This window comes from Hypomesus transpacificus, unplaced genomic scaffold (assembly GCF_021917145.1).
Source record: "Hypomesus transpacificus isolate Combined female unplaced genomic scaffold, fHypTra1 scaffold_127, whole genome shotgun sequence".
NCBI lineage: Eukaryota > Metazoa > Chordata > Actinopteri > Osmeriformes > Osmeridae > Hypomesus > Hypomesus transpacificus.
Genome location: NW_025813704.1, coordinates 197300 through 224646, shown reverse-complemented (window position 1 = coordinate 224646; position 27347 = coordinate 197300). Strand labels below are relative to the sequence as shown.

The window sequence follows — 27347 nt, the reverse complement described above, 5'->3', positions numbered from 1 at the left end:
ACATGAATGGAAATGTTATATCATGACTATTATATTCTGTTAATGTTTGACGGATTTCATGATAAATGATGCTGGGAAGCTATTTGTGTCAAGCACATTTCCTGTCTTCTTCTCTTTTGTTGTTGCTTAAAGTCAAAATTGTCTTTGCAGCTAATTCGAGGTTTGCCTCAGAAAGGAAAACCTCAAAACACCCTCTTCCTGTTCAGTTGTATAGTGACTAAGCCTGACAGAACAGATAAGAACATACAACAATGGTTGTGATGAATTGTGATCTTTAGTTATATTTTCCAAATCTATCACCCATTATTTAAATTGTAAAGAAATTCTTTATAGGGTTTGATCTTTTATTCCCAAACCTGAAAGACTGGTACTGAATGCACACACATCACCAGCACATGTACGGCTTAAACACACAGAAAGTTTGCAGAATATGTATACATGTGTACAGAGAGATGACTGCATTGGATAAATACAGTTTAAGACTGGCCATAAACTAAACCTAACAAGGAAGTAACATCAGGGCAAAGGTTTGTGGTTATTTCAGTCAGAGCAGAAATAGGGAAGCGATTTAACATGTTCCAAAAGACCGAGAGCCATTAGAGATTACCAAGAGGAGGACGTGTTAGAAAATTAAAAGTCAACACTAGTGAAATTAGGCAAACAATCGACTGTCACTTGCCAGACACGAAGGCTACTTTGGCGAGACACTGTTGCATTTATCAACAAAGTGTTGCTTATACTTTCAATAGAAAATTGAGTTTCTAACTTCTATCCGAACAAAGTCCCATCGTTTGTTCTGATCTTGGAGGATCAGGTGTTGCTGTTCACAATGGGCTCAGTGTACTTCCTGCTGTGCCTGGCTGTGACTTCAGTGTGGGTAAGTGCTTCTCACTTTCAAATATGATCAGATCATTCATTGGGCTTACAATGGATAACTGCTAAGTGTTGAAAATGTTTAGTAAGTTTTTTGCCCCCAATTTTTTTTGTTCAATCTTTGTAGAAGACCCGCACTGCGCCAGTGTCGAGTTGTTCATAACATTCATGTATACATTGATGTATATATATATATGTAAGAAAATATACACATGTAAACATATTCACACAACTCACCTTTTCAACCTCGCCTTCACCTGATCATCCCCTGCTCCCTCCTCTCCAGCATTAGACTTATGTGCTAGTTTTCTTTATAACATTCTGTTTGTCTGTTTAGTTAAATCCTTTGTCTTTATATTTGACTGTTGTCTTGTTTTGCTTGTCCTCATACATGTAAAGCGACTTTGAGTATTAGAAAAACGCTATAAAAAAACCAGAATTATTATTATTATAATGTGTCTGTGAGTGTATGTGTTTCATTAAATTCCAAGCAGGGTTATTCTTCTGGGTTCATGTTGCACTGTGCCAAGTGCTCTCTCCATATCTCTCTCTAGACACTGAAATCAATCACTGAAACTAAATTGATCAAAACTGGAATTAGTTTCATACATTTTAAGGCGTAGCACAATGATACTTTCTTGGTTTCCACATATTGTTAGAATGTCCCCTTATTCCTATTCTGCCATTAGCTACATGTCACCCTGAGCTGAGCCCAGCTCTCAAACACAGACCTTTGGTGACTTTGCGTCATGACAGTAAACAAGGGAAGCATATTCAGCGAGCCTGTTCGTCATGGTTTGTTGCCAAAATAAAGTTGATGTTAAGTACAGGGAAGGGTTGGTAGTTTCAGGTGTGGAAGTGCCTTGCTGGACATGGAAGGTTCCCAGTGTAAAAAGCTCCTTTTCTTTGATAATTTTCTCTCTTTTTTGGAGCAAAACCCTGATAAGACTAATACTATTCCCAGCCCAAATCATACACCAGTAATGTCAGCCCTAACCATAAACCTTAACTGTAAAATAGTTTTATAATAAGGATGAATGGATGGTGTTTCTGCTCCTGTAGGTACACTGACATGTAGACATAAAGAGATAACTTCCTTACTGACAGAAGGTATTAATTACATCACTATACCTAAACCATATGTGTATTATTCAGGTCAAATCTGTGTTGAAATTAGATGTTGCCCATGGATCTGCTGAAGTATGCTGGTTGTTAAGTGGTTCCTCTTTTTATTCAAAGTTTTCATCTTGTTTTATGGTTTGGGTTTCGACACAACCTGATATTGAAACCCTGAATTATCTTAATCTATTGCAGGAGATAAACTGTTGAAATCCCCACTAAGACAACAGAGTAAAAATGAGAATCTGATATACAGTACAATGAAAAATCCTACATGTATAATACTAAAGTCCACAGCAGTCAAAAAATTTAAGTTGAGTTTGAGATCTTTTAGTGTTTGTGAAAGACCCTCTCTGTTAATGTAACACGAACAATAAGACCCTCTCTGTCACTGTAACACAAACAACAAGACCCTCTCTGTCACTGTAACATGAACAACAACGGCCTTCTTGCTCACATGAGGCTGAAATAACCTTTTATTTTCCAAAAAATATTTAAATGTAGGAAAAATGCTAAATATCCTACAAGACAGACGAAGGTATTTCATAAAGCAACATGGACAGTTGTTTAACCATATAAGATTGAAAATAAGGATGTTTAATCTCAGAGATTTGCCAGAGGGGTAAATCACATGGTTTCGCATAATGGTGCAGAAAAGCAGAAACAATAATTGCTTTTACCAAGCATATACAAGCTGTGTAGCAGGGAATATTTTGCTAATTCAGTCACATGTTGATTTGATCCAACCTTTCATCATTTAGACATTCTTATTTACAACGAGAGCCTGGATAATGCAGTGGTCCCTTCAGAGAACTGGGTTAGGGTCCTGGTGTTAGGGTTAGAGAGTAACTGCGCAATGTTTCTGTTTTTAGGGTCAAGAAAATATTTCAACTCCATCACCAACCACCCTACCAACTACAGCAGCAGCAACAGTAAGAGCAACAACAACAACAACAGCAGCAACAACAACAGCAGCAACAACAACAACAAATCCACCAACAACCACCACCCCAACACCACGTAAGTCATTATTGTTTGCCTCTTGTTGTGATTTGCCATACCTCGTGATCGTGAAAACAGTTCTTTTTAAAGAACCTGTATGTTTTCCATGTATTTTTCAAAAATGTTCAACTGTTCAAGTGTTTCACCATTTTGTCTTTGAACCTGAATCTGACTGAATTAGCTTTTCTTCTGATTCAGCTCCAGTTGATGTGACCTTGGTCACTGTAACCGAGCACACTGAGACCAGCGTTACTCTGCAGTGGGACAAGCAGAGCCCTGACTACACATACATACTACAGTTTAGCAACGGAACTGAGGTGAACATCACAGAACTAGGAAGTGGATCCACCGTGACCAAAACAGTCTCATCTCTCACACCCGGCACCAAACATCTTTTCACTCTCTTCACTGTGAACGAGGGAGGAAGAAGTAAAGGATACAACTTTTCTGCTGTAACTCGTAAGTCTCTCAGGACTCTTGGTTGGTGTGTCCTGATAACCAGGTCGTTTTAATTACAACGATACAATGATGATATAAAAGACTTGAACTATACAATGGCACTGTGTTTTCATCTTTTTTTTGTTCATTCAGCTGTTCGTCAGTGTGTGGATGTGTTTAAGGAAAGAATCTATAACTGGGATTTGGGTTTGGTATATATTATATTAGGGTTAGGTGTATTTTGGGTAAGGTGGATAACATTTGGATTAGGTTGACTATATTAGGGTTAGGTTAAAACAGTTGTGCATAATGTCCACAGTCCATACGATATCACAGTGAATCTTTGAGGGTTAGGGTTGATTGTTATGTTGAACATGTATTCTTAGATTATAACTCATATCCTCTGTGTTTTCTCAGGTCCCTCCAAAGTGGCTGGTCTCCATGTGACCGAGCGCACTGAGACCAGCGTGACTCTGCAGTGGAACATTGTGGAGAATTCTAAAGGTTATAATCTGAGTGTTGATGACCAGCCAGAGGTGTTCATCCCTCCTGTCTCAGAAGGAACCAGCCAGACACACGTTGTCCCTTCCCTCTCTGCCGGCACCAGATACAATCTCACTGTCTTCACTGTGGGGGTGGACAATCTGAGAAGCTCTGGAACCAAGTTGTCTGCCAGTACTAGTAGGTTCCCTATAAATCTACATATCTGGTCTGTCATGTAAGAGATCGTTGAACTAGTATTTTGGATCATTCTTAGGCATATTATACTAGGGCTAAGGTTGGATATATTATACAGTATTAATTAGTTGTATTAAATTAGGGGTAGGAGTATTATATTAGGCTCGAGTCTAGGTTTATTATACTACAAGGGGAAACTTGGGAAGGGGAAATGTTTTCAGATGTGGATGTCCTGTATTATATTAGGGGATGTGTATTATATTGGGGTGGGTATATTATATGAAGGTTGAGGTTTATTATACTACAAAGGGAACCTTAGGAGGGGAAATGTTTTCAGATATGGATGTCCTGGATGGATGTATGGATGTCCTCAAATGATCCCTGTGTTTTCTCAGGTCCCTCCAATGTGGATGATCTCAATGTGACCGAGCGCAATGAGACCAGCGTGACTCTGCAGTGGAACATTGTGAAGAATTCTAAAGGTTATAATCTGAGTGTTGACGACCAGCCAGAGGTGTTCATCCCTCCTGCCTCAGAAGGAACCAGCCAGACACACGTTGTCCCTTCCCTCTCTGCCGGCACCAGATACAATCTCACTTTCTTCACTGTGGGGGTGGACGATCTGAGAAGCTCTGGAACCAAGTTGTCTGCCAGTACTAGTAGGTGCCCTATAAATCTACATATCTGGTCTGTTATGTAAGAGATCTTTAAACTAATATTTTGGATCATTCTTAGGCATATTATACTAGGGCAAAGGTTGGGTGTATTATACAGCATTAATTAGTTGTATTATATTAGGGGATGTGTATTATATTGGGGTGGGTATATTATATGAAGGTTGAGGTTTATTATACTACAAAGGGAACCTTAGGAGGGGAAATGTTTTCAGATATGGATGTCCTGGATGGATGTATGGATGTCCTCAAATGATCCCTGTGTTTTCTCAGGTCCCTCCAAAGTGGATGATCTCAATGTGACCGAGCGCAATGAGACCAGCGTGACTCTGCAGTGGAACATTGTGAAGAATTCTAAAGGTTATAATCTGAGTGTTGACGACCAGCCAGAGGTGTTTATCCCTCCTGTCTCAGAAGGAACCAGCCAGACACACGTTGTCCCTTCGCTCTCTGCCGGCACCAGATACAATCTCACTGTCTTCACTGTGGGGGTGGACAATCTGAGAAGCTCTGGAACCAAGTTGACTGCTAGTACTAGTAGGTTCCCTATAAATCTACATATCTGGTCTGTTATGTAAGAGATCGTTGAACTAGTATTTTGGATCATTCTTAGGCATATTATACTATGGCAAAGATTGGATGTATTATACAGTATTAATTAGTTGTATTAAATTAGGGGTAGGAGTATTATATTAGGGTTGAGTCTAGGTTTATTATACTACAAGGGGAAACTTGGGAAGGGGAAATGTTTTCAGATATGGATGTCCTGGTCCTGTGATGTTGCTGTGTTTAGTATCACAGACACTAATGCTCAGTTCTGGTCTCTTCATGGCTCACTGGACCATCTTTCTATGGTTCCATTCATGCAAACAGTTAACCATCGAAATGAGAGGTTGTTTGTCTCATTAATGTTAAATATGAACTTGGTCCGCAACCCACAGACCCTCAAATATCAGTAGATCTGATAAGAAATCGGACGTTAAAGGAAGTAAAAGATAAAATAAATCTGACAGTCACTTTGAGACCAACATCTTTGTATCTATAGATGGTATATAAAAGCTATACTTATATCAAACTTTACATTATCATAAATGTATCATGACATTTTCAGGTGTCAATATACACGTGAAAACAGTGATGCAGAATGTCAACAGCCCATAATAAATCATAATACACCTTTGAGGGTTCAGGTTGAATGTGATGTTTTGCTGTGTGTGGGCAGCTTGTGACATTTCCTGTCAAATACACAGTTCTAATACAACATGAGTTCCTAGATTATAACTTATCCTCAAGTTATCCCTGTGTTTTCTCAGGTCCCTCCAATGTGGATGATCTCAATGTGACCGAGCGCACTGAGACCAGCGTGACTCTGCAGTGGAACATTGTGGAGAATTCTCAAGGTTATAATCTGAGTGTTGACGACCAGCCAGAGGTGTTCATCCCTCCAGCCTCAGAAGGAACCAGCCAGACACACGTTGTCCTTTCCCTCTCTGCCGGCACCAGATACAATCTCACTTTCTTCACTGTGGGGGTGGACGATCTGAGAAGCTCTGGAACCAAGTTGACTGCCATCACTAGTAGGTTCCCTATAAATCTACATATCCGCATATCTGGTGTGTTACGTGAGAGGGTGTAACCTGGTGGACTGGTCAGGGTGTAACATGGTGGGCTGGTCAGGGTGTAACATGGTGGGCTGGTCAGGGTGTAACATGGTGGGCTGGTCAGGGTGTAACATGGTGGGCTGGTCAGGGTGTAACCTGGTGGACTGGTCAGGGTGTAACATGGTGGGCTGGTCAGGGTGTAACATGGTGGGCTGGTCAGGGTGTAACCTGGTGGACTGGTCAGGGTGTAACATGGTGGGCTGGTCAGGGTGTAACATGGTGGGCTGGTCAGGGTGTAACATGGTGGGCTGGTCAGGGTGTAACCTGGTGGACTGGTCAGGGTGTAACATGGTGGGCTGGTCAGGGTGTAACATGGTGGGCTGGTCAGGGTGTAACATGGTGGGCTGGTCAGGGTGTAACCTGGTGGACTGGTCAGGGTGTAACATGGTGGACTGGTCAGTGTGTAACGTGGTGGGCTGGTCAGGGTGTAACATGGTGGGCTGGTCAGGGTGTAACATGGTGGGCTGGTCAGGGTGTAACATGGTGGGCTGGTCAGGGTGTATGGATGTCTAACAGCTCTGTTACTGTGACCCAGCTCCTCCAGCGTGGCTGAAGTCCGGGGCTCCGCCCACACAGCTTGTTTGGGTGTTGGGGATTATGTCTTTACAATTTAAATATTCAGAATCAACATTTCAAAGTGACCAGTTCATCAAGCGTCAAGTTATCTGACATGCTGATGATTTCTCTTCTGTTCGTCTGTCACAGCTCCAGTCAACGTAGCAGGTGGGGTCCAGGTGACGGAGCGCTCACAGAACACCGTCACTCTGCAATGGATCCCAGTAAATGGCATCTCCGATTACATACTGCTGATAAATAACCGTCAGATTAACATCTCAGCCGACGAGGTGTCAGCTCACGATAGGGTTGAGCTGATGCACGTTGTCACTGGTCTCACCCCCGGCACGGAATACAACCTCACGTTCTTCAGCGTGTTCGAAGGGGTCCGAAGTAGCGGAATAAATGACTTCACAGTCACGAGTAAATCTTCTTTTTATAATTGTTGTTTTATAGAAAAAATGTTTTTGTGCGCGTTTAAAGTTTTGCCTAGACTTTAATTCATTGATTCTACTATGCACCAGTAACAAGGTACTCTTCTTGACTGCAGGAATGAACTGTCCTGCCTCAAAGTGGATAGTGTCCAACACCTCCATCAAGGCTACCCTTGAGGGTTTATTTACCAAAGCAACAGCAACCAACAGCAAAGGAGAGCACACCAGTGTGGGTGGTGGTCAGGTGTGGTTCACAGGCCTGTCTCCCGGCTCGAACTACACAGTGGCCCTCTTCTACGAGAGGGAGGGCAGGGTCGACACGCAGTGTGAACATAATCTGACCCTGGGTGAGTCACTCGGAAAGATGCAACACACAGCAGTGTGGTCAGTGGTTTAGGACATTTTATTTAAATATGTAAATATTTTATGAGGCTGCGGTGTACTGCACTGTGTGAACCATTTTCCTGAGTAAACCTAAACAAAACAGTGTTTGTGTCCCAGGGGTGGGTATAGCATCAGTGGTTCCAACATTTGACTGCAGATGAAGCCATTAAATGTCCAACCCACTCTTTCTCTTTTGCACTATATGTCACTATGGGTAGAAGCTACTATTAAAAGTACACCTTCTTCTTCAACACATCCACTGCTGACTCATGTCTACTCACAGTCGGCAAAAAAAATCCAAAACCTCAAGTTGTATTTTCTCATGCCATCTATTTCTGTGTTTCCCCTCGTCTTTTGTAGTTCCTCCAGACTTGTCCAATTGGCGGTGTGACTACAGCGCAGGCGGCTACGCCCTCTCCCTGTCCTGGGAAGCCCAGCTTGGGGAGTGGAGCGCTGCAGAGGCCAACCTGACAGGGAGAGCTCCACAAAAAGAGATAAGCCCCAACGTGTTGTCCACCCAGATCACTGGCCTGCAGCCTGCCAAGACCTACAGCATCTCTCTGGGTGTCCTCTCAGGGGATCTGAGGAGTAACCCTGTGGTCATCAGCTGTGGGACAGACCCTCGGGGTGAGAGCCATCCTAATGAGGACAACTTTGAAACATTAGTGCTGTTCCCATCCTGCGTGTGATGTTGCAGCTGGACTGACTGCAGCTGTGTGTACCTGTGCAGGGGTCATAGGAGGGTCGATCACCGCAGTGCTGCTGCTCATCCTCCTGGCCGGTCTGGCTGTCTTCATTCTGCGACGGAAACCTGAGCTACTCAAGTGGGTTGATCACGTTTCAAAGGGTTCCTTTAACACCAGGGGTGTTTATCAAAGTTCATATCATAAGAGTGGATTTATTGAAACGTTCCAGTAGAAAAACACTCGTGGTGATAAATTAACACTTTGCTAGTTTGCTATAGCTCAATTTGCTGGGAAAAATCACAAAAGACAAAACGTTATTTTTCTTTGTCCTCCTCTTACAGGCCTGTATCACTCAGCCACTCCAAAATATCTGCCAATCAGATGAAGTATGTATATATCGACCATCTTTTATTTACAAGCTTGTTCATGTCAGCTGTCCAGCCAGGTCACATGAACTGTTGATTGTCTCTCTAGAGCGATTCCAACCAGGAAGTTCCCAGAACACTATCACCAGCTGTGTGTCGACCAGAACCGAGGCTTCAGTGAGGAATACGAGGTATTGTAACAAGGACAAACAACCCTGTCACACCTTGACCCAGGGGAGGAACTCTCAGGGGGGAGGTGGGGGCACGACCCTCCTCATCCTGAAACACGATTTGACCTGCGACCTCTTGATCTGCACACCCTCCCTGGAGCTGCTGTTGTGTGTGATGCCCAGCTCGTATGTTGTTGTTGTTGTTGTGTGTGCTCCCCAGCTCGTATGTTGTTGTTGTTGTGTGTGCTGCCCAGCTCGTACGTTGTTGTTGTTGTGTGTGCTGCCCAGCTCGTATGTTGTTGTTGTTGTGTGTGCTGCCCAGCTCGTATGTTGTTGTTGTTGTGTGTGCTGCCCAGCTCGTATGTTGTTGTTGTTGTGTGTGCTGCCCAGCTCGTATGTTGTTGTTGTTTTTGTGTGTGCTGCCCAGCTCGTATGTTGTTGTTGTTGTGTGTGCTGCCCAGCTCGTATGTTGTTGTTGTTGTGTGTGCTCCCCAGCTCGTATGTTGTTGTTGTTGTGATTGTTCACCAGGCTCACACGCTCTGTCCAGCCCTGCATGGCAGCTGCTCTCAGCAGTCATGAGGAAGCACCTTCCTGTGTTCTGGTCTGTGCAGGACTTTGCTCCGGTGGGAACGGAACAGTCTCGCAGGGCAGCGCTGGACCCCGAGGTGAAGGACAAGAACCGCTTCACCAACGTGCTGCCGTGTAAGTGGGCTGACCGCTGGGAGCTCCGGCCCTCCCGCCCCTCCCGCCCTCCGGCCCTCGCTGTGGGTCTGTTGTGGTTCAGTAGAGTGACTCTGTGTGTCTGTTCCTCAGATGACTGGTCCAGAGTGAAGCTATCCTTCATCAACCCTGACAGAACCTCTGAATATATCAACGCCAGCTACATGCCTGTGAGGATTTAATTTATTTTACCTTCATTTTACCAGGAAAGTCCATAACATATGAAGAACATTTTCTTATTTTACTGTACAGTAACAGCCTTCTTCTTAACACTTCTTGATCCTGCCCCAGTCGGCATAATAGCCCTCCTGACATGACAGGATCTCCTTTAGGTGTTTACTCAAGGTGTGGTGTATGGGTCCAGCAGATAGCAACCTAATGAGGCCATGAGGCCTGATAGAATGTTGTGCAATAACCACGTGATTAAGGTGAGTCTGACCTCTTTTTCTCCCTCTCTCCCCTCCCTCTCTCTCTCCCCTCCCTCTCTCTCCCCTCTCTCTCCTTCTCTCTTTCCCTCTCCCCTTCCTCCCCTCTTCTCTCTGTCAGGGCTATGGCGGTAACAAGCAGTACATCGCGGCTCAAGGGCCTTTGCCCTCCACCATAAACGACTTCTGGAGAATGATCTGGGAGCAGAGGGTGAGGGCCGTAGTCATGGTGACCAACTGCGTCGAAGGAGGGCGGGTGAGTGTTTGACTATCAGGGAAAATTCCGGTTTAGATGAAAGCATTTGTGAAATGAATAACATGACGTGAATAAAGAAAATGAAAAAGTGGATTGTGTGAGGAGCTCTTGAGTGACACCCCAGGGTGGCTGTGTGTGCAGGGTAAGTGTGAGCAATACTGGCCCCTGGACAGCGCCCCCTGTCTGTACGGAGGCCTGCTGGTCACCATCACGTCACAGCACAGAGACCCAGACTGGACACTGAGGGAGTTTCGGGTGAAAAACGTAAGCGAAATGTCCTCAGTTATATATCAATTAATTTAACAAATGCTGTCATTTCATCCTACACTAACAGAGTCAGGGGACTGACTCTAGATCTAGAAAGCCTAGAGTCAGGGGACTGACCCTAGATCTAGACAGCCTAGAGTCAGGGGACTGACCCTAGATCTAGACAGCCTAGAGTCAGGGGACTGACCCTAGATCTAGACAGCCTAGAGTCAGGGGACTGACTCTAGATCTAGACAGCCTAGAGTCAGGGGACTGACCCTAGATCTAGACAGCCTAGAGTCAGGGGACTGACTCTAGATCTAGACAGCCTAGAGCAGGTTACTCAGACCGAGAGTAGTTTGTTTTCAAATGTGGGTAGGGCAGCTTCTTTATCCTTACAAAGATTAACGTTTCATATAATTTTCCTTATAAAAAGTGTGGGGTGTGAAAGATTAGCCGTAAAAAAAATATACATACTACACCGAACCTAAAAAAAATACATCAGGTCAAACCTGATTGGACCTTTTATGGTTCGTTTGGAAGCCAACAGAGCAATCGCACCCCCTGCCCAGTGTTACACCCCCTGCCCAGTGTTACACCCCCTGCCCAGTGTTCATACCCCCTGCCCAGTGTTACACCCCCTGCCCAGTGTTACACCCCCTGCCCAGTGTTACACCCCCTGCCCAGTGTCACACCCCCTGCCCAGTGTTCATACCCCCTGCCCAGTGTTACACCCCCTGCCCAGTGTTCACACCCCCTGCTTAGTGTTACACCCCCTGCCCAGTGTTACACCCCCTGCCCAGTGTCACACCCCCTGCCCAGTGTTACACCCCCTGCCCAGTGTTACACCCCCTGCCCAGTGTTCACACCCCCTGCCCAGTGTTACACCCCCTGCCCAGTGTTACACCCCCTGCCCAGTGTTCACACCCCCTGCCCAGTGTTACACCCCCTGCCCAGTGTTCACACCCCCTGCCCAGTGTTACACCCCCTGCCCAGTGTTACACCCCCTGCCCAGTGTTACACCCCCTGCCCAGTGTTACACCCCCTGCCCAGTGTTACACCCCCTGCCCAGTGTTCACACCCCCTGCCCAGTGTTACACCCCCTGCCCAGTGTTACACCCCCTGCCCAGTGTTCACACCCCCTGCCCAGTGTTACACCCCCTGCCCAGTGTTACACCCCCTGCCCAGTGTTACACCCCCTGCCCAGTGTTACACCCCCTGCCTCTCCTCCCTGCAGGAGAGCTCGGCGGAGGAGCGCAGCGTGAAGCACTTCCACTTCACCTCCTGGCCCGACCACGGGGTTCCCCAGGGCACCACCGCCCTCATCCAGTTCAGGCAGCTGGTCCGCCAGCACATCGAGGGCCCAGGGGCTGGCGGGGGCCCCACGGTGGTGCACTGCAGGTACTGCAGCCCCACAAAGGCATTTCTGTCATTTCTGTTTTTTGTTATCAGTTACTGGACCAGTGAGAATAAAAAAATTAGGAACATTTTGTGTGATTTCATTTTGTAGTTGGCGATTGCAAAAAGTGGATAGTGGGAATTGTACAGCTTTTAGTCTAGTTGGTAGTGTATGTGACTGTCTGTGTGTGTGTGCGTGTGTCAGTGCTGGAGTGGGCAGAACTGGCACGCTGATCGCCCTGGACGTCACCCTGCAGCAGATGGAGAGGGAGAGGGCTGTGGGCATCGCCGCCTTCGTACACAAGATGAGGCAGAGCCGACCCCTCATGGTCCAGACAGAGGTGAGAGGAGGGGGGGGAGGGGGGTGGGGGGAGGGGTGGGAAAGAGGAGAGGGAAGGAGTAGGGAAGGTAGGGTAGAAAGGAGGAAAGTCCAATTCCACTACTGATCCCAAAAGGTCACTAATGTTGCCCTTTTCAGACTACGCTTCTCTCAACAACAACAAAACCAGATCATAATCTTACATAAGTCTTGACCATCCAGCCATAAGAGAAATTCAGAAATACTTAAATGACAGAATGAGGCTTAGCAAACGCATTGAGAACATGACTGTGTCACGTGTCGCCTCGACACGAGTTACCATGATCTTGTTTTCCCTCTTGCAGAGCCAGTACGTTTACCTGCACCAGTGCATCATGGACTCTCTAGAACCCAAGACGGCGCCATCAGAGAACCTGTACGAGAACTCTGACATGATCTACGCTAACGCAACCGCACTAAGAGAATTCCAGAAAGCCAATTCAAGCGTCTGAATGCGACAGTCTGTAAGCTTACAAGAAAACATGAATATAAACTCACAATGTGATCGCAGACGAGCACATCTACAACGCTGACTGATGAAGTAACACATTTCCAGATGTACATAGACCTGTTAAGGCCATCTTGTACTCCCATCCTTCTTTACTCTGAGGGATTCTGGGTGCTGGAGGAGAGTAACACTGCTTTTGTATTTGTTATTGTTTTGAAAGCGCACCACAAAGCTGCCTGATGTTTATTTTTATCTGCACTCCAAAGGAAATACACACATTTTTTATTTTTTAAATGTTGTATTGAATTTCAAGTAATATATGGAATGTATGGATGTTGTAACATAAAAGTACGTTTTCCAAAACCTTATTATTATTTTCTTTTTACTTTTCCAAGAATGAAACAGAAACTGTTAAATAATTATTTTCTTCATCTTAACTGGACAAGATTCCCAGACTGCCTGTATGCGTGCAAGACTTGGCTTGTGATGTCATTCTACATTTCCCTCCGTGTACCTTCACCGGCGAGTTCATCCTGTAGCATTTCATACTGTCGCTCCAGAGACAGAGAAATATCCAGCAATGATGTCGTCTCTGGCCTTTGCCATCTCGAGAGGCAGCTCTGCGGACAAGTCCCGGAACTGCGCTCCCGGGTGCATGGTCTCCAAGTTCTCCCCCGGTTCCACCACAGACGGGACGGAAAATTTCTTGGCAATGTTGTGCAGGACGCAGCAGGCGTTCATGACATCACCCTTCTTATCCAGGGCGTCCTGCTGCGCGTAACCGAAGAACTTGAGACACAGGAAGCGCTTCTTCAGCGACGTGATAGTTTCCTGCATCATTCGGAGAACCTTGGCGTGCGCGGAGTTAAAGCGCTTTTCCGGCTCGCTGTTGGCGGGAAACACGGGCGTCAGGAGATGACAGCCGAGCGTGTAACCGGAACCCGCTCCGTGAGGAAAAGCACAGACAGCTGTGGTTAACAACAGATATTTTGTTCACGGACAACACGAATATTCGGCCTAATACTCAAACTGAACACATCTCAGTCAAAAAACAAAGGACTTGTACTGTTTCTGTTCCCATCCCCGTCCAATTATATTAACCCCCCCCCCAACAGCCTTTTAATAAACCTGCAATAAGGCCTACTACACATGACTGACATGACAACCAAGTCGCTGCTACAGGTGGTGTTATCGGTGGTCGTTGTATAGAAACGGCTACGGATTAGAACTACAGCACACAGCGCTTTGGGAAAGCGTTGTCCTTTTCAAGACATGCCTTTATTAACTCATGTGGAAGTAAACTAGATCGGGTGTTTACCTATAATCCAGTTGGTTCCATGTACCCCTCGCTTAAATTGAGATCCTATAACAGAGGTGTTCCAGATGTTTTGCTGAGGAGTGCTGCCTACACAACATTCTTCCACACTCAAAATATTTCCTTCACAGTCGCAGATGATTTGGATCATGACTGATAAGAAACCCAGAGTATTCCGAAAGAGCTCGGGCTGGAGATGAGCCGGTCTCACCCTCGCATGCAGACAAGCCACCACACCCAACACGTTCGGCATCCCGCAGAAGTTCTTTATGTCATTAGCGACGTTGGCTCTCGAGTCACGAGTCCTCGGGAAAGTGACAAAATCACTGACCATACCGGACAACACCTTTGAAACGATATAAATGACTTCTGGCGTTTCTAAGGGATTTAATCCGACTTTATTTTGGACTGTCGTTGATACAATTCCGTTAGCATAGTAGTCCAACGCGGTCATCACCATTCCGCAAGGAGAATGACTGGTCTGTTTGGTATCATGTATTTTTGTCATCTGGTGACTTACATAGTCTGTAATGAAATTGATGCATGGTCGAGTAAGGTGAAACATTTGAAACAGTTCCTCATCTTCAAAATCATCAAAGTAGTTTTCAGGCTTTGTTTCCGAACTGTTGTCCCCACAGAGTTCTTCCTGAACAGCTAACCAAACCGCTGGGGCAAACGCCATGTTTTTGTTACGCTAACCTCCACCAGTAAATTGAGGGATAAAAATGTCAAGACCAAACAAGCTACTCCAATACAAATAAAACAGAAATATGGGAAAGGAAACGTTTATGAAAGAATTTCTAAGCCATGTTTTCAAATCGCCTCGGTGCGTTTAAAAAATAGGCTCGTGTGAAACACATCGTACTAAAAGACAGATTTTTGACCATGCAAAACACAAATCTTTGACATTGTATTTATATAAATATGCCTAATAAATATTTAATATTTATTATAAACATTAATTAAAATAAATAATGTCAAAATGTAGCCTTACTATCGGAGACCGTGTAACTATCTTCGTCTGTGCTACCGTCTTCGACCAACTTGTGTTTCCATCCGGAATTTGTAATTGACGGACAACTTGATAATACGTATATCCGTCAAATCGTCCTCTACCTAGTTTTCGGTGTATTTACTTGCTAGCATGGTTTGAGAATTGTTTAAATGTCTGGCTGAAGTATTTAAAATACACAAATATACAAGGGATACCTATCTACACAGGCTACAGTAGCAAAATGACATCAAGGGGCACTCCGAGTCGATTCCTAAAAAGCGTTCTGCAAAACGGTGTGGGTCGGTATGTCAGTCAGTTGAAACGCATCTCTCTCGTCTTCTCCAAGAATGCACAAAGTTCTCTTGGTGTCAGGTAAGTGATCCTCTACTAATGTATTCCAGTCACAGACATGTATTCATTTCGTAGATTGTCTTTTTGTCATCAATAGTTAGCCTAGCCTTTGCTAGTTGTATTTCGTTTGCAGGCCTCTAGGTCGGTCTCAATCATTCAGACGATTCTGGCGGTTGATAACTAATGAAAAACAATCGTATCCAGAGATGGCAAAAGTACACACATTCATTATGTGTGTAATCAGTGTAATTACAGTGTAAGAAAGTGTAAAGACAGTAACAACAGTGTAATAACAACATAATAACAGTATAATAACAACAACATAATAACAGTGTAATAATAGTTTAATAAGAACAGTGTAACAACAATGTAAGTGTAACAACAGTGTAATCAAAATGTAGACACGGTGTAATGATAGTGTAATATCAGTGTAACGACAGTCTCTGTATCCACAGGAACTTTATTGAAGATGGAGTCGTGGACTATGCTAAAAAGAATCCCGGAACAGTTGTGTACATATCCCCTACGTCTTGCCGGATTCCCAAAATTGTGGCTGAATACTGTAAGTGTCGTGCATAATTTGAGGTGATATGTTGGTTCGTTGGCTTGGATTAAGACTGTAAAGTTTGTGCTGATTTGAGGCATCTGTAGACATGTCTAATGGTTTGAAAGTTACATAGGCTACATATATTTATTGCAGTACTCTTAAAAGTAGGTAGGGGGCAATGAAGTACAATTATTCATCATACCCTGTGCCAGTAGTTGATTTCAGAATTTTGTCCAAAGAAAAATTATTTGTACACAACGGAGCTGTAGAGTGTGTTATATGGGGTGTGGTGGTGGGGGGGTCATGTTACATGATGTATTAACAAATATTCTAGATGTTACTAGAATCTTGACAGGACAGATGTTTCTCCGCCCCTCAGTGAACGGCAGCGTCCGGGAGGAGACGATCACCTGCAAGACGTCACCGCAGCTTTCAGAGCTGCTGACCAAACTGGCCAATCAGTCAGGCCTGGACATCATCCGCATCCGCAAACCCATCCACACGGACAGCCCCAGCATCCAGGGCCAGTGGCACCCCTTCACCAACAGGCCCCCCAACAGGGGCCCCGTGGGGCCACAGAAACAGCAGACCAACTGAAAACACAACTGAGAACTTACACCAGCAGTCTCACGCAGCTTCGTTTGTAACCCCACAGGACTGTGCAGAACAAATCCGTTTTTTGATCGCTGTTTTTGTTTTCTGATCGACCGAATGCCTTCCTTGAAAACCTTCAGTACAGATGGATCTAAACATAGTGATGGACTGATGATTCTGGAACGGTGTGATTTGGTCATGAGCTTGCGAGCTGTTGAATGTGGGTTTAGATCAAATGTTAGTTCAAATGTGTCTGTGATAGTCAGCCTGTGTGAGTTGTAACCTGGGTTCATAGAAATAAAATAAAAACATAAAAATGTATGCTTATAAAATCCCACTGCTGAATTGTTCTGATAACAGTTTATGGGTGTGGCAGACATTGACAGTTTGTCTAATTCTCCCTGATAGATGGGTTCCAAGTGGAGCATTACACTGGCCACAGGAAGTGCTATCATTCTGAGGATTTGTGTAAAAAAATAACAAAAAACGGTTTTGAGATGTGAGGAGTACATTCAGAAGAGATTGAAGCAACACTATAGCCTGATGTTCTTCTGTCTCCAGGGACAACCCCCCCCCACACACACACACACACACACACACCGCACACACAGTATCACTTATTGGAATAACTGCTAAATCGTAAAGAAATGTCACCACATAGTCTACAAAACAGGCCTACTGGATGAGCAATCAGATATCTACCGTAGGATACAGTACAAACGTGTTTTGTCTTTAGTGTCATTCCTGGACGGTTTACTTGAGTTCAACTGCTAGATTTAAAAAACATGTTCCTCCTTATGAGAACATTCGATAAATAAACGGCAGGTATTTTTATTGATTGGACAACAGTTGCCTGAGGCTTTTTCATAGCTAATCACGTATAACACCAAGCCAAGCCTGACCATTCTCACATCACACCCTCTCCTCCCAATGCGACCTGACAGCCTGACCCACACCATGAGACGAAGAGCGCTATATAAAGATCGTTGTTGCTACGTTACAGTCCCGGACGCCAAAACTTGCCTTTTTCCCCCATCAGTCTCCCCGCAAGTGTGACGGTCTCGGATTGTCAGAAGCAGATGTGTGAATTAGACCGTCATGACATGTTGGACTGTCACCAGAGAACACAAGCACCAGCTAATTACTAGTGTCCCTCAACGCCAGCCGGACGGGTGGCGCAGAAAGCGGCTAGGTATGAACATGTTTTGCATGTGATCACTGCAAATTCCCGTCGAGGGTGTTGATAAGCCATACAATAGTTTGTTCCACAAGCAAAACCAAGCGCATTATAACAGACGATGAAATACAGGGAAAATAAATACACAAGACTTTTATTATAAATATAAGAGTTTTCCATCATTTGCTCAGATGTCTAAACTATGACATGTGCTGGGAACTGAATAATATTGAGTTTAAATAAGTCAACCGTATTTACATTAACAAAAACACTACCAGAATGGAACAATCAAGGGAAAATAAGGGTATATGAACTACTGTGTAGTGTAACAATTGTATTCAGCAGGAGAAAACCAAACATACTACAAACTTTTGAACATTGATTCGTTGTTGTGTGTTTGAATTGTGGAAGTAGGAGTGTGTGCGTGCTAACCCTGGTGAGAACAGAGTGATCCTGTGTGAGATTGGCCTGCCTTGTTTGTCACGCTGCCAGGAGAACTACACACACAACAGTGTCCAGTCTGAAGATCTGGTACATACAGGGTCATCTCATACATCATTATATCACTTAGCAGGCGCTTTTATCAAAAGCTACCAACAGGGGGGATTTGAACCTTGGACCCCTTAATGTGGACCCGTTCACCATCCTGCGTTGAGCATCCCTGTGGTCCTGCCCGTCGCCTGACTCACGAGGTCTGCAGCTCGCAGCCTGCAGATCTACAGAGAGGAAAGACAAAACGATATAGGATTCATCAGGACACTGCAGTGATACAGCATTAGACTGAGGTGCATGCAGACTGAGGTTTATCCTTAAACCAAGCTAAAAAATGACCACAGTGACATGGTCGTAGGTCAACCAAAATCAACCACAACTCCAGTTTGTCTGTGAAATAAATTGTTCTTGTATTCTCATTTAAGACATATGAGATTAAAACAAATTATAATGTGTTTTATGGAGACTTCTAACGGCTGGCACTAGAAACTCAAATATACATTCAATGTAGCCAAACATATTCATCAAGGCTAAGTGATGCCCTAGCTATCACCTGCCACTACACCTGCTTGGTCTAAGTGTGTTTAAACGACTGTACCTGTCACAGTGATAGACAGCCTGGGACAGGGGGGGGTGTTTAAACGGCTCCACATGTCCACTTACAGACACCTTGGGTTTGTATGTGTAATGAAACACCTGTCTTGTCTCATACATATTCGAACCAGCCAGAGGGCCAACAGAGTGGGTCCCCGCCTCTGCAGCAAACACACCAGAAGACTGTTGGACGATATTATACTATTTACTTTATTGCACCCATGGGAAAATGTTTCTTGGCGTTTCTATTACGCCAGGAAGGCTGTAGTGTTTTAACACTGGCAGATTCTTGACTGTAGTGTTTCTATTACTGATAATAAAACACTGTTAGATCCTCTACTGTAGTGTTTCTATAACTGATAATAAAGCACTGTTAGATCCTCTACTGTCGTGTTTCTATAACTGATAATAAAACACTGTTAGATCCTCTACTGTCGTGTTTCTATAACTGATAATAAAACACTGTTAGATCCTCTACTGTAGTGTTTCTATAACTGATAATAAAACACTGTTAGATCCTCTACTGTAGTGTTTCTATAACTGATAATAAAACACTGTTAGATCCTCTACTGTAGTGTTTCTGTAACTGATAATAAAACACTGTTAGATCCTCTACTGTAGTGTTTCTATAACTGATAATAAAACACTGTTAGATCCTCTACTGTAGTGTTTCCCCTGCTGTCTCTGCAGAGACAAGGTCAGGAGGACTCTGAAGACCGACTGTAATGGATTGGGGGCCGTCATGGTCGTTTGTGAACTCAGCAGGGGGGGGGTACAGGAGGGAGGGAGGGACAGAGTGAAGGAGGGAGGGAGGGAGGGAGGGAGGGAGGGAGGGAGGGAGGGAGGGAGGGAGGGAGGGAGGGAGGGAGGGAGGGAGGGAAGGAAGGAAGGAGGGAGGGACAGAGTGAAGGAGGGAGGGAGGGACAGAGTGAAGGAGGGAGGGGGATAGGAGAGAGGGAGAGGAGGAGGGAGAGAGGAGGAGGATAGGAGAGATGGAGAGAGGAGGGAGAGAGGAGGAGGATAGGAGAGATGGAGAGAGGAGGGAGAGAGGAGGAGGATAGGAGAGAGGGAGAGGAGGAGGGAGAGAGGAGGGAGAGAGGAGGAGGATAGGAGAGAGGGAGAGGAGGAGGAGGGAGAGAGGAAGAGGAGGATAGGAGAGAGGGAGAGGAGGAGGGAGAGAGGAGACCCTGCTGGTACAGAGCAGCTCCTACCAGCTGACTGCATCACTGATCAGGACTCTCAGCTGGAACCTTCTGAGCTCTGCAGTGTGGTGCTGTTCTACAGAGCAACAACATGGTCCTCAAACAAACACCCCCCCCCCCTCCCCCCCCAGGCACGCTGCCAAGCCTGGCTCTTCCTGTACCCCCCCCCCCCCCCCAGGCACACTGCCAAGACTGGCTCTTCCTGTACCCCCCCCCAGGCACAATGCCAAGCCTGGCTCTTCCTGTCCCCCCCCCCAGACAGATCGCCCCGTGGCTCTCTAGGGAACCCCCAGGGAGGGGCCCTCCAACAGCTGATTCATCACTTGCTGAGCGCTGAGATCTCTGTTTAACACCCTGTAACCGTGACGATCGTAAACCTCGCAGATCGTCTACCTGCCTGCCCGCTGCTGCTGAGCAGCCGGCTTGTTTAACGTCACCGCCCGGGCGGAGCTACCGCAGGTCTGTCTGTATGTGTTGGTCGAGCCGAGGCCAGGTAAACACACAGAGAGAGAGAGAGGACATTGAGGAACAGTGACGTGGGCGTTCTTCAGCGTTGAAGGTCTTCTGCCTCTGGTTCAGAGCCAGCATGCGTCCACACACGGGACAAGCAACACAAACATGAACAAGGATCTGAATCAACACGCCTGCCCTTCACCTCCACCGAGGGAGGAGACAGAGGAGAGAGGAGGGGGAAGAGAGAGAGGAGGGGGAGGAGATAGGAGAGAGAGGAGAGAGAGGAGAGAGGAAGGGCAGGAGCACCATGACAATGTAAATGTAATGCAGCTGTAAACAGGCTGGTCTGTAAGGTTTAGGGTTGTGTCTTACTGTGGTGCTCCAGCCTCCCAGGCCTTCAGGTCCATGATGGAGGTTGTACCAGCAAACCAGTCATGGAGAGCGAGAGAGAGGGAGGAAGAGGATAGAGAGAGGATAGAAAGAGAGACATAGAGGAGCAGAGAGAGAGAAAGGGAGATGAGAGAGAGAGGCTGTAGTCTTCATCAGTGCTGTTACACCTCCTCCCCTCATCTTTCACTCATCGCGTTGAGAAACAACAGAAAAAAATTTAACTTATTCCATCCAAAGTGTTTTTTCGCAACAGATTTCCCCTTGGCATCGTTTCAACAGGTAGCTACAGTCCTGGCAGGTGTAACAGTGGAATTATTGCTATTTACATGAGAACAAAAGGGAAATAAGGAGAAGTGTTGCTTTAAATGAGGTTGAAATGTATCGTGTGCCCAACCAGTTAGTCTTTAGTGTGGTGCTGGGAATGAGCTCTACAAACAGACTGCTCCCAATGCGTGTAAACACTACAGTTCCCAGAATCTGTCCTACAGTCCTAGGCCGTCCTGCTCTGTTGCCATGGTGACTGTGAGTGGCTGCGATCGTCCCATTATGCACTGCAGCGTAAGCAGGAGTTCCATCCTTGTCCGTGGGTCCGTGCTGAGGTAGGTGTGTGACTGTAGCCCTGGAAGGTTCTCCACTTAAAGAAACAATACTGTGCGTTCAAATGTGTCTTTTTCTCACGTTTAAAAGGTAGATCTCTTCTTCAGGGCTTTGGGACGTCCAGAATGTAAAGATTGGGGGCGTGGTCTCACGTCTGGATAGGTGAAGTACATCTAGTAACCACAGGTACCTCAACACTGGAACACTGGAGTAGACTCACCACACAACACAGTCCTCCAATCCTCTGTGGGGCGCTGTGGGGACGGGGGGATGAATAACCGACAGACGGGGGAGGAAGGGGAGTGGGAAGGGGGGGGGCTACACAGAGCTCTCGTCGGGCTGCGTGTGTTTCCTCTTCTCCAGGATCTGGTTGAGCTCCTCGGTGAAGGAGTGGTAGAGTGGCGAGGTGCTATCGGCCTCCGCTGGCCTCAGCAGCATGTAGCTGTTCCCGTTCATCTTCCTCAGCACGCTGGGCAGCGTGGCCGACAGCCCGTTGGCGTAGTCGGAGCAGGGCAGCGGAGGGGGGAGGGGCAGGGGCGGTGCTGGGGGGGCCGGGGGCGTGCCGGGGGACATCTGTCCCTCCCCAGGGACGATCTGGAGGAACCCCCCAGCGAGGTCGTCGTTGGACACCGACAGCGACCTCCGACCTCTCCTGTCCTGACGGCCGTTGCAGTGGCTGGAGATGGTCTGGAGCTCCAAGGGGAAGCTCCTCTTCCTGTCAGACATCCCCAGGATGGAGAACTCCTGCTGGGGGAACTTCCTGGCCCCGTAGGGCCCCCTGGAGCAGAAGCTGACATAGAGCAGCACCACAGTCAGCACCAGACACAGCCCCCCCAGCACCGCCACCAGGGAGATATACACAGCCTCCATGTTCCTGAAGGTCTGGAAGTCAGGGCCCGGGGGCAGGGGGGGCGGGCGGGGAGGGCAGCGTGCGCTCGGTGGGGGTGCTGGGGGGTGGCGGCTGGGCTGGGTGAAGGGGTGGGGGGTGGTGCGGGGGAGGGCGTGGCGGTGGGACCCCCCGGAGAGGGCATCTCTGTGTGGACGCTGACGCGGTACAGACGCACAGGGACCCAGATGTTGTTCTCCACGGCGAAGCAGCGGTAAGTCCCGCCCTGCTGAGGGCGCGCCCCCACGATGAGCAGGCCGTCGGTGCCCAGGCGGTAGCCGGAGGCGGGGCTGTGGGTGTTCAGCGAGCGGCCGTTTAGCGTCCAGCCAGGAGACGCCAGGTTAGAACGCAGCTCACACTGCAGGAGGACATCGTCTCCTGACATCACAGAGCGTCTACGCTGGAGCACTGGAGAGGAGGGAGGGAGGGAGGGAGGGAGGGAGGGAGGGAGGGAGGGAGGGAGGGAGGGAGGGAGGGAGGGAGGGAGGGAGGGAGGGAGGGAGGGAGGGAGGGGGGAGGGAGGGGGGGGGGGGAGGGAGGAGGTGAGGGGGGGGAGGGAGTCACACACATGATATGACAGTTTAACAACCAGGCTATGACACCAGGGTGATCACCTGACCCTGACAGGGGGATCACATGACCTGTATCATAGGGGAGAGCTGATTACAAGGTGTGTGGAGGTCTAGCGAGGCCAGAGAAGCACACACACATGAAATCCCTTCTGCTCTTTAAACGTCCCGTTTGAGGCACGCGAGGGAACACTGTCATCCAGGTTCAATCTTGAAATAGAATAATGTGTGTGTGTGCGTGTGTAAGAGAGGGAGATAGAGTGTGTGTATAAGAGTGTGTGTGTGTTGGTTCAGTACACACCCTCTCCAGTGTTGTTGGCACAGCCTCTGGTGCCGAGCTGTACGTCCTGGACCAGACTGGACCTGCTGAGCGGAGACACAAGCCTCAGCTGTTTACACACACTACCGGACCATACGCTACCATACCATATGTTACGATACCATATCGACAATATAACATATATACATCCCAACATGAGGACAAGATGTATCATTTTTATATCTTGAAAGTCAAGTCAAGATATCGATCAGTGAATTTTGATGACATTTTAACCAACACAGTTAGTGCGGTAGGAGGTTAAGAGGAGGACAGAGACTGGAGGAATATGAAAGCCTCTATACTTCTGGGAAAACAGCAGAGAGATGGGAGGGGCAGGGAGAGAGGGAGAAGAGAGACAGAAAAGAGAGAGATGGAGAAAAAGGGAGGAGGGGGGGGGGGGGCGGGGAGGTCCGGTGTGTGTCAGTGTGTCAGGGTGTGTGTGTCGTGTGTCAGTGTGTGTGTGTGTGTGTGTCAGTGTGTGTGTGTGTGTGTGAGTCAGCTTGCTTGTGTCCTCTCACCTCTCTGCTGGTGAGGTGATCTCCACACAGCGGGCCCTGTCCCAGCCACAGTAAGGGTCCCGCGCAAACACGCAGTCGAAACAGGAAGTGTAGCGCCGACAAGTTGCCATGGGTACCTGGACCACGCCAGAGTGGGAGCCCACATAGACACTTTTCTGTTGGGAAACAAACAACAACATGAGGGTGAGGGTCAGGGTCAGGGTGAGGGACAGGGTAAGGGTGAGGGACAAGGTGAGGGTGAGGGACAGGGTGAGGGACAGGGTGAGGGACAGGGTGAGGGACAGGGTGAGGGTGGGGGGTCAGGGTGAGGGTGAGGGACAGGGTGAGGGTGGGGGGTCAGGGTGAGGGACAGGGTGAGGGGTGAGGGACAGGGTGAGGGTGAGGGACAGGGTGAGGGGTGAGGGACAGGGTGAGGGTGAGGGTGGGGGTCAGGGTGGAGGGACAGGGTGAGGGTGAGGGACAGGGTGAGGGGTGAGGGACAGGGTGAGGGACAGGGTGAGGAGGGTGAGGGTGAGGGTGAGGGACAGGGTGAGGGACAGGGTGAGGGACAGGGTGAGGGGTTGAGGGACAGGGTGAGGGTGAGGGACAGGGTGAGGGACAGGGTGAGGGACAGGGTCAGGGTGAGGGTTATGGTGAGGGTGAGGGACAGGGTGAGGGTGTAGTCTACCTGTGCTGTAGACACCACTATGCTGTCTATGGGCTGAGCAGGAGTGAACAGCTGCAGCTCCTCCACGATGTGCATGTCCCCCTCCACATCCACAGCTTTGTGCAGCCAGCCCTCATCTGCAGGAACACACACAACACACTTAACCTTCCTGCTACACTCAGCAGCCATCCAGGAAGTGCTTGAGGTGGTGTGGACTCACCGGTGCCCAGGAACAGGACGGGGTAGACGTGGCCGTCTAGAGCGGCCACCCGGTGCACCGCCATCTTCACGTAGTTGACGTTCCTCTTGAACATGAGCGGGCGGCCTCTGATTGGCTGGACCTGAGTGGACATGAGGGGGTGCCTACGGGCGAAGGTCAGCACGTCGTCTGGGAGGTCTCTGGAGGAGTTGATACTCTGAGATCTGTGGAGGTCTGTTATACACTGGGGGGAGAGGGGGAGAGGGGGGAGGGGAGGAGGGGGGGGGGGAGGAGGAGAGGAGAGGGGAGGAGGGGAGGGGAGGGGAGAGGGAGAGCAAAGAGAGAGGGGAGGGGAGAGAAAGAGAGAGGAGGGAAAGAGAGAGAGGGGGAGTGGGAAGAGAGAGAGTGATGGGTGGGAATGAGATCAGTGAACTGAAAGCTAACATGTTCCAAGGGAGGCAGAGGATGGGAGGGAAGTTAGACAGATCAGCTGTAGAGACTTACAGAGCCTGGTCTTGGTTCTGGAACCTTCCCTGTGTATTCCCGCCATTTTGAATCCTGGACCTCCATGTATGGTCCGTCGAACGCTTTCTGGATGTCGGAAAAGGAATACTGGCACACTGCAGATGCTTTGATATTTTTCCTGAAGGGAACAAAGACCCAGGACACAGGAGAAGGCACAGGGTTAATCATTGGACAGAGTATAAACACCTGGAGATTGTTTATCTGCCACGCTGGTCCAATTTCAAACATTTCTAATCCACGTCTCCATTTGACAAGGAGAAGGTAAATAAGTTAAGTAGAGTTTGGTCCATGATTCACAACGCTGGGGTGTGGGGGGAGAGGGGGGGAGGAGGAGGGAAGTGGGAGAGAAGGGGAGGGAAGGGGGAGAGTAAGGGTAAGGGGGTGAGAAGGAAATGTGAGGGAATGGGGGTGTAGGGGTGAGGGAAGGGAGGAGGGGTGGAAGTTCTCTTTGTTACCAGGGTTAGGGTTTCAGAGTACCAAAGATCTCAAACTACAACTCCCTTCAACGAACACTCCCTTCAGGGTGTGAACCGGACATGAGTTAGGTTCACAGTTTTCATTTCGCCGTTACAACACAAGCATGTTGAGACCCTGACTCTCTCTGGCCCTGTGCAGCCCTGGCTTAGCGCTGGCTTAGCAGCCATGACCCCGGGGGTATCGTGTTGTGATTCACCACAGAGGAATGAGGATGGAGGCCCGGGTCAGGTGGAGAGAAGCCCTGCAGGTAAGATCAGTCTGGGCCAGAAAGATCTGAGTCACGTTCTAAGGTTCTTTGTGTCGTCTGAGGGCCTGAACACCACACTGGGGAGAGGAACGCAGATGAAAGAGACCCAGGAGATTAAAGAGAGCTGAGGGGCCCAGGGGCTTACACACACACACACACACACTCACACACACACTCACACACACACTCACTTACACACAAGGGCATTTTGGCTTTGGGTGAAATTGAGAAAAAGGTGACAGTAGCCTTAGAGTGAGGGAGAGAGAAAGAGAGTGAACGAGAGAGAGAGAGTGAAAGAGAGACAGACGGAGATCCAGGCAGAGAAGGGCACTTGTCGTGGTTAGACCCGACATCTGATTCTCATTCCCTGTGGGACTTTTATGCCGCGTGAGTCAGCATAAACACACCCACACACACGCACACACACACACTCCCTGACATTGTCCTCTCCTCCACCGGCCCCCTCTACCCTCCTCCTCATGGATCATCAGTCTCCTCACCCACTCTGCCTTTGCATGCTCGTACAGTCTACAGCCCTCAGAAGTTAACCGCCCTCAGAACATAGAACCCAAACACTCTGAGAACCCAGAACATAACCACCCTTAGAACCCAGCAGCTAACTCTACCCCTTACCTACAGGGTAGACTGGCACAGTGACATTAGCTTAGTGGGCAGAGCATTTCACTGACAAAGACTTTCAAATCCCCCCCCCCCGCAAGCTTGGCCTTCACATGAATAACCCTCTGCAGATCAGCACATCATCAGTTAGCCTCCCTGTCCACCTGGCGGTCCGACTCTCACCACTCCAGTCCAAAGGCTCCGTAGAGGATGCTGCCCCCAGCGTCCGCACCCTGCTGCACGCTCACCGCCCGCAGCATGTTGAGGTGGAGCTCGTAGTCGGGCACGGAGCACACCAGCCGCGCCTTCAGGAACGACGTCCACTTCTTCTGCAGGGTCCTCTGCCCCCCCCAGTCGCCCTGGAGACACACAGAAACGGGGGGTCTGGTCGGGCTGGCTACGAGCTTCCACACTAGCCTTGAAGCATACAGATCAACACACACATCATGTATGCACACGTACACACACACATCCACACACCGGCCACACACGCAAAGAAATAAGCACACGCATGAATGCAGGCAGACATCTGGATAAACCCCCACACGCATGCAGGTGCACGACAGCACGGCGTGTTGACATAGCGCCAGCGTGCGCTGCTGTGCTGTGATGGTCAGAAACAGCAGCACTAGGATGCAGGCAGGGGACATGATCTAGAGCACCTCACTGAGCTGCTCCTCTTTAGGACTGCCTGCTGAATCACACTGTTCTCCTCACATCTGCCTCCCTCAGGGGTATATCAAGAG

The 27347-nt window shown here is 48.0% G+C and overlaps 4 protein-coding genes across 4 annotated transcripts in view; 2 read left to right on the top strand and 2 right to left on the bottom strand.

The window, feature by feature from the left end:
• Window positions 1-449: 449 nt before the first annotated feature.
• Window positions 450-13259, top strand: LOC124488202 (receptor-type tyrosine-protein phosphatase H-like). The gene is made up of 20 exons (XM_047050759.1): window positions 450-877; window positions 2865-3012; window positions 3193-3453; window positions 3850-4113; window positions 4506-4769; window positions 5058-5321; window positions 6098-6361; window positions 7151-7423; window positions 7551-7781; window positions 8179-8445; window positions 8549-8642; window positions 8846-8890; window positions 8979-9060; window positions 9652-9742; window positions 9854-9930; window positions 10307-10441; window positions 10583-10705; window positions 11925-12088; window positions 12291-12426; window positions 12749-13259. Exons 1-20 carry the CDS (start codon window positions 830-832, stop codon window positions 12893-12895), a joined length of 3378 nt encoding a protein of 1125 aa, XP_046906715.1. The 5' UTR covers window positions 450-829; the 3' UTR covers window positions 12896-13259.
• si:dkey-197c15.6 (putative nuclease HARBI1) lies at window positions 13245-15053 on the bottom strand. The gene is made up of 2 exons (XM_047050760.1): window positions 14210-15053; window positions 13245-13835 (listed from the first exon to the last, which is right to left on the bottom strand). The coding sequence occupies exons 1-2, from the start codon at window positions 14886-14888 to the stop codon at window positions 13435-13437; spliced, it is 1080 nt and encodes a 359-aa protein (XP_046906716.1). The 5' UTR covers window positions 14889-15053; the 3' UTR covers window positions 13245-13434.
• A 218-nt stretch (window positions 15054-15271) lies between these two features.
• On the top strand, window positions 15272-17032 carry mrpl43 (mitochondrial ribosomal protein L43). The gene is made up of 3 exons (XM_047050761.1): window positions 15272-15572; window positions 16007-16113; window positions 16478-17032. The coding sequence occupies exons 1-3, from the start codon at window positions 15442-15444 to the stop codon at window positions 16693-16695; spliced, it is 456 nt and encodes a 151-aa protein (XP_046906717.1). The 5' UTR covers window positions 15272-15441; the 3' UTR covers window positions 16696-17032.
• Window positions 17033-18013: 981 nt separating this feature from the next.
• sema4gb (sema domain, immunoglobulin domain (Ig), transmembrane domain (TM) and short cytoplasmic domain, (semaphorin) 4Gb) overlaps window positions 18014-27347 on the bottom strand; it is a 13184-nt gene continuing 3850 nt past the window's right edge. The window contains 10 exon segments of the mRNA XM_047050727.1: window positions 18014-18585; window positions 20983-22506; window positions 22508-22549; window positions 22551-22891; window positions 23354-23415; window positions 23890-24044; window positions 24557-24672; window positions 24756-24978; window positions 25239-25377; window positions 26785-26960. Of these exon segments, the coding sequence (XP_046906683.1) occupies window positions 21916-22506; window positions 22508-22549; window positions 22551-22891; window positions 23354-23415; window positions 23890-24044; window positions 24557-24672; window positions 24756-24978; window positions 25239-25377; window positions 26785-26960 (1845 nt within the window). The 3' untranslated portion in view covers window positions 18014-18585; window positions 20983-21915.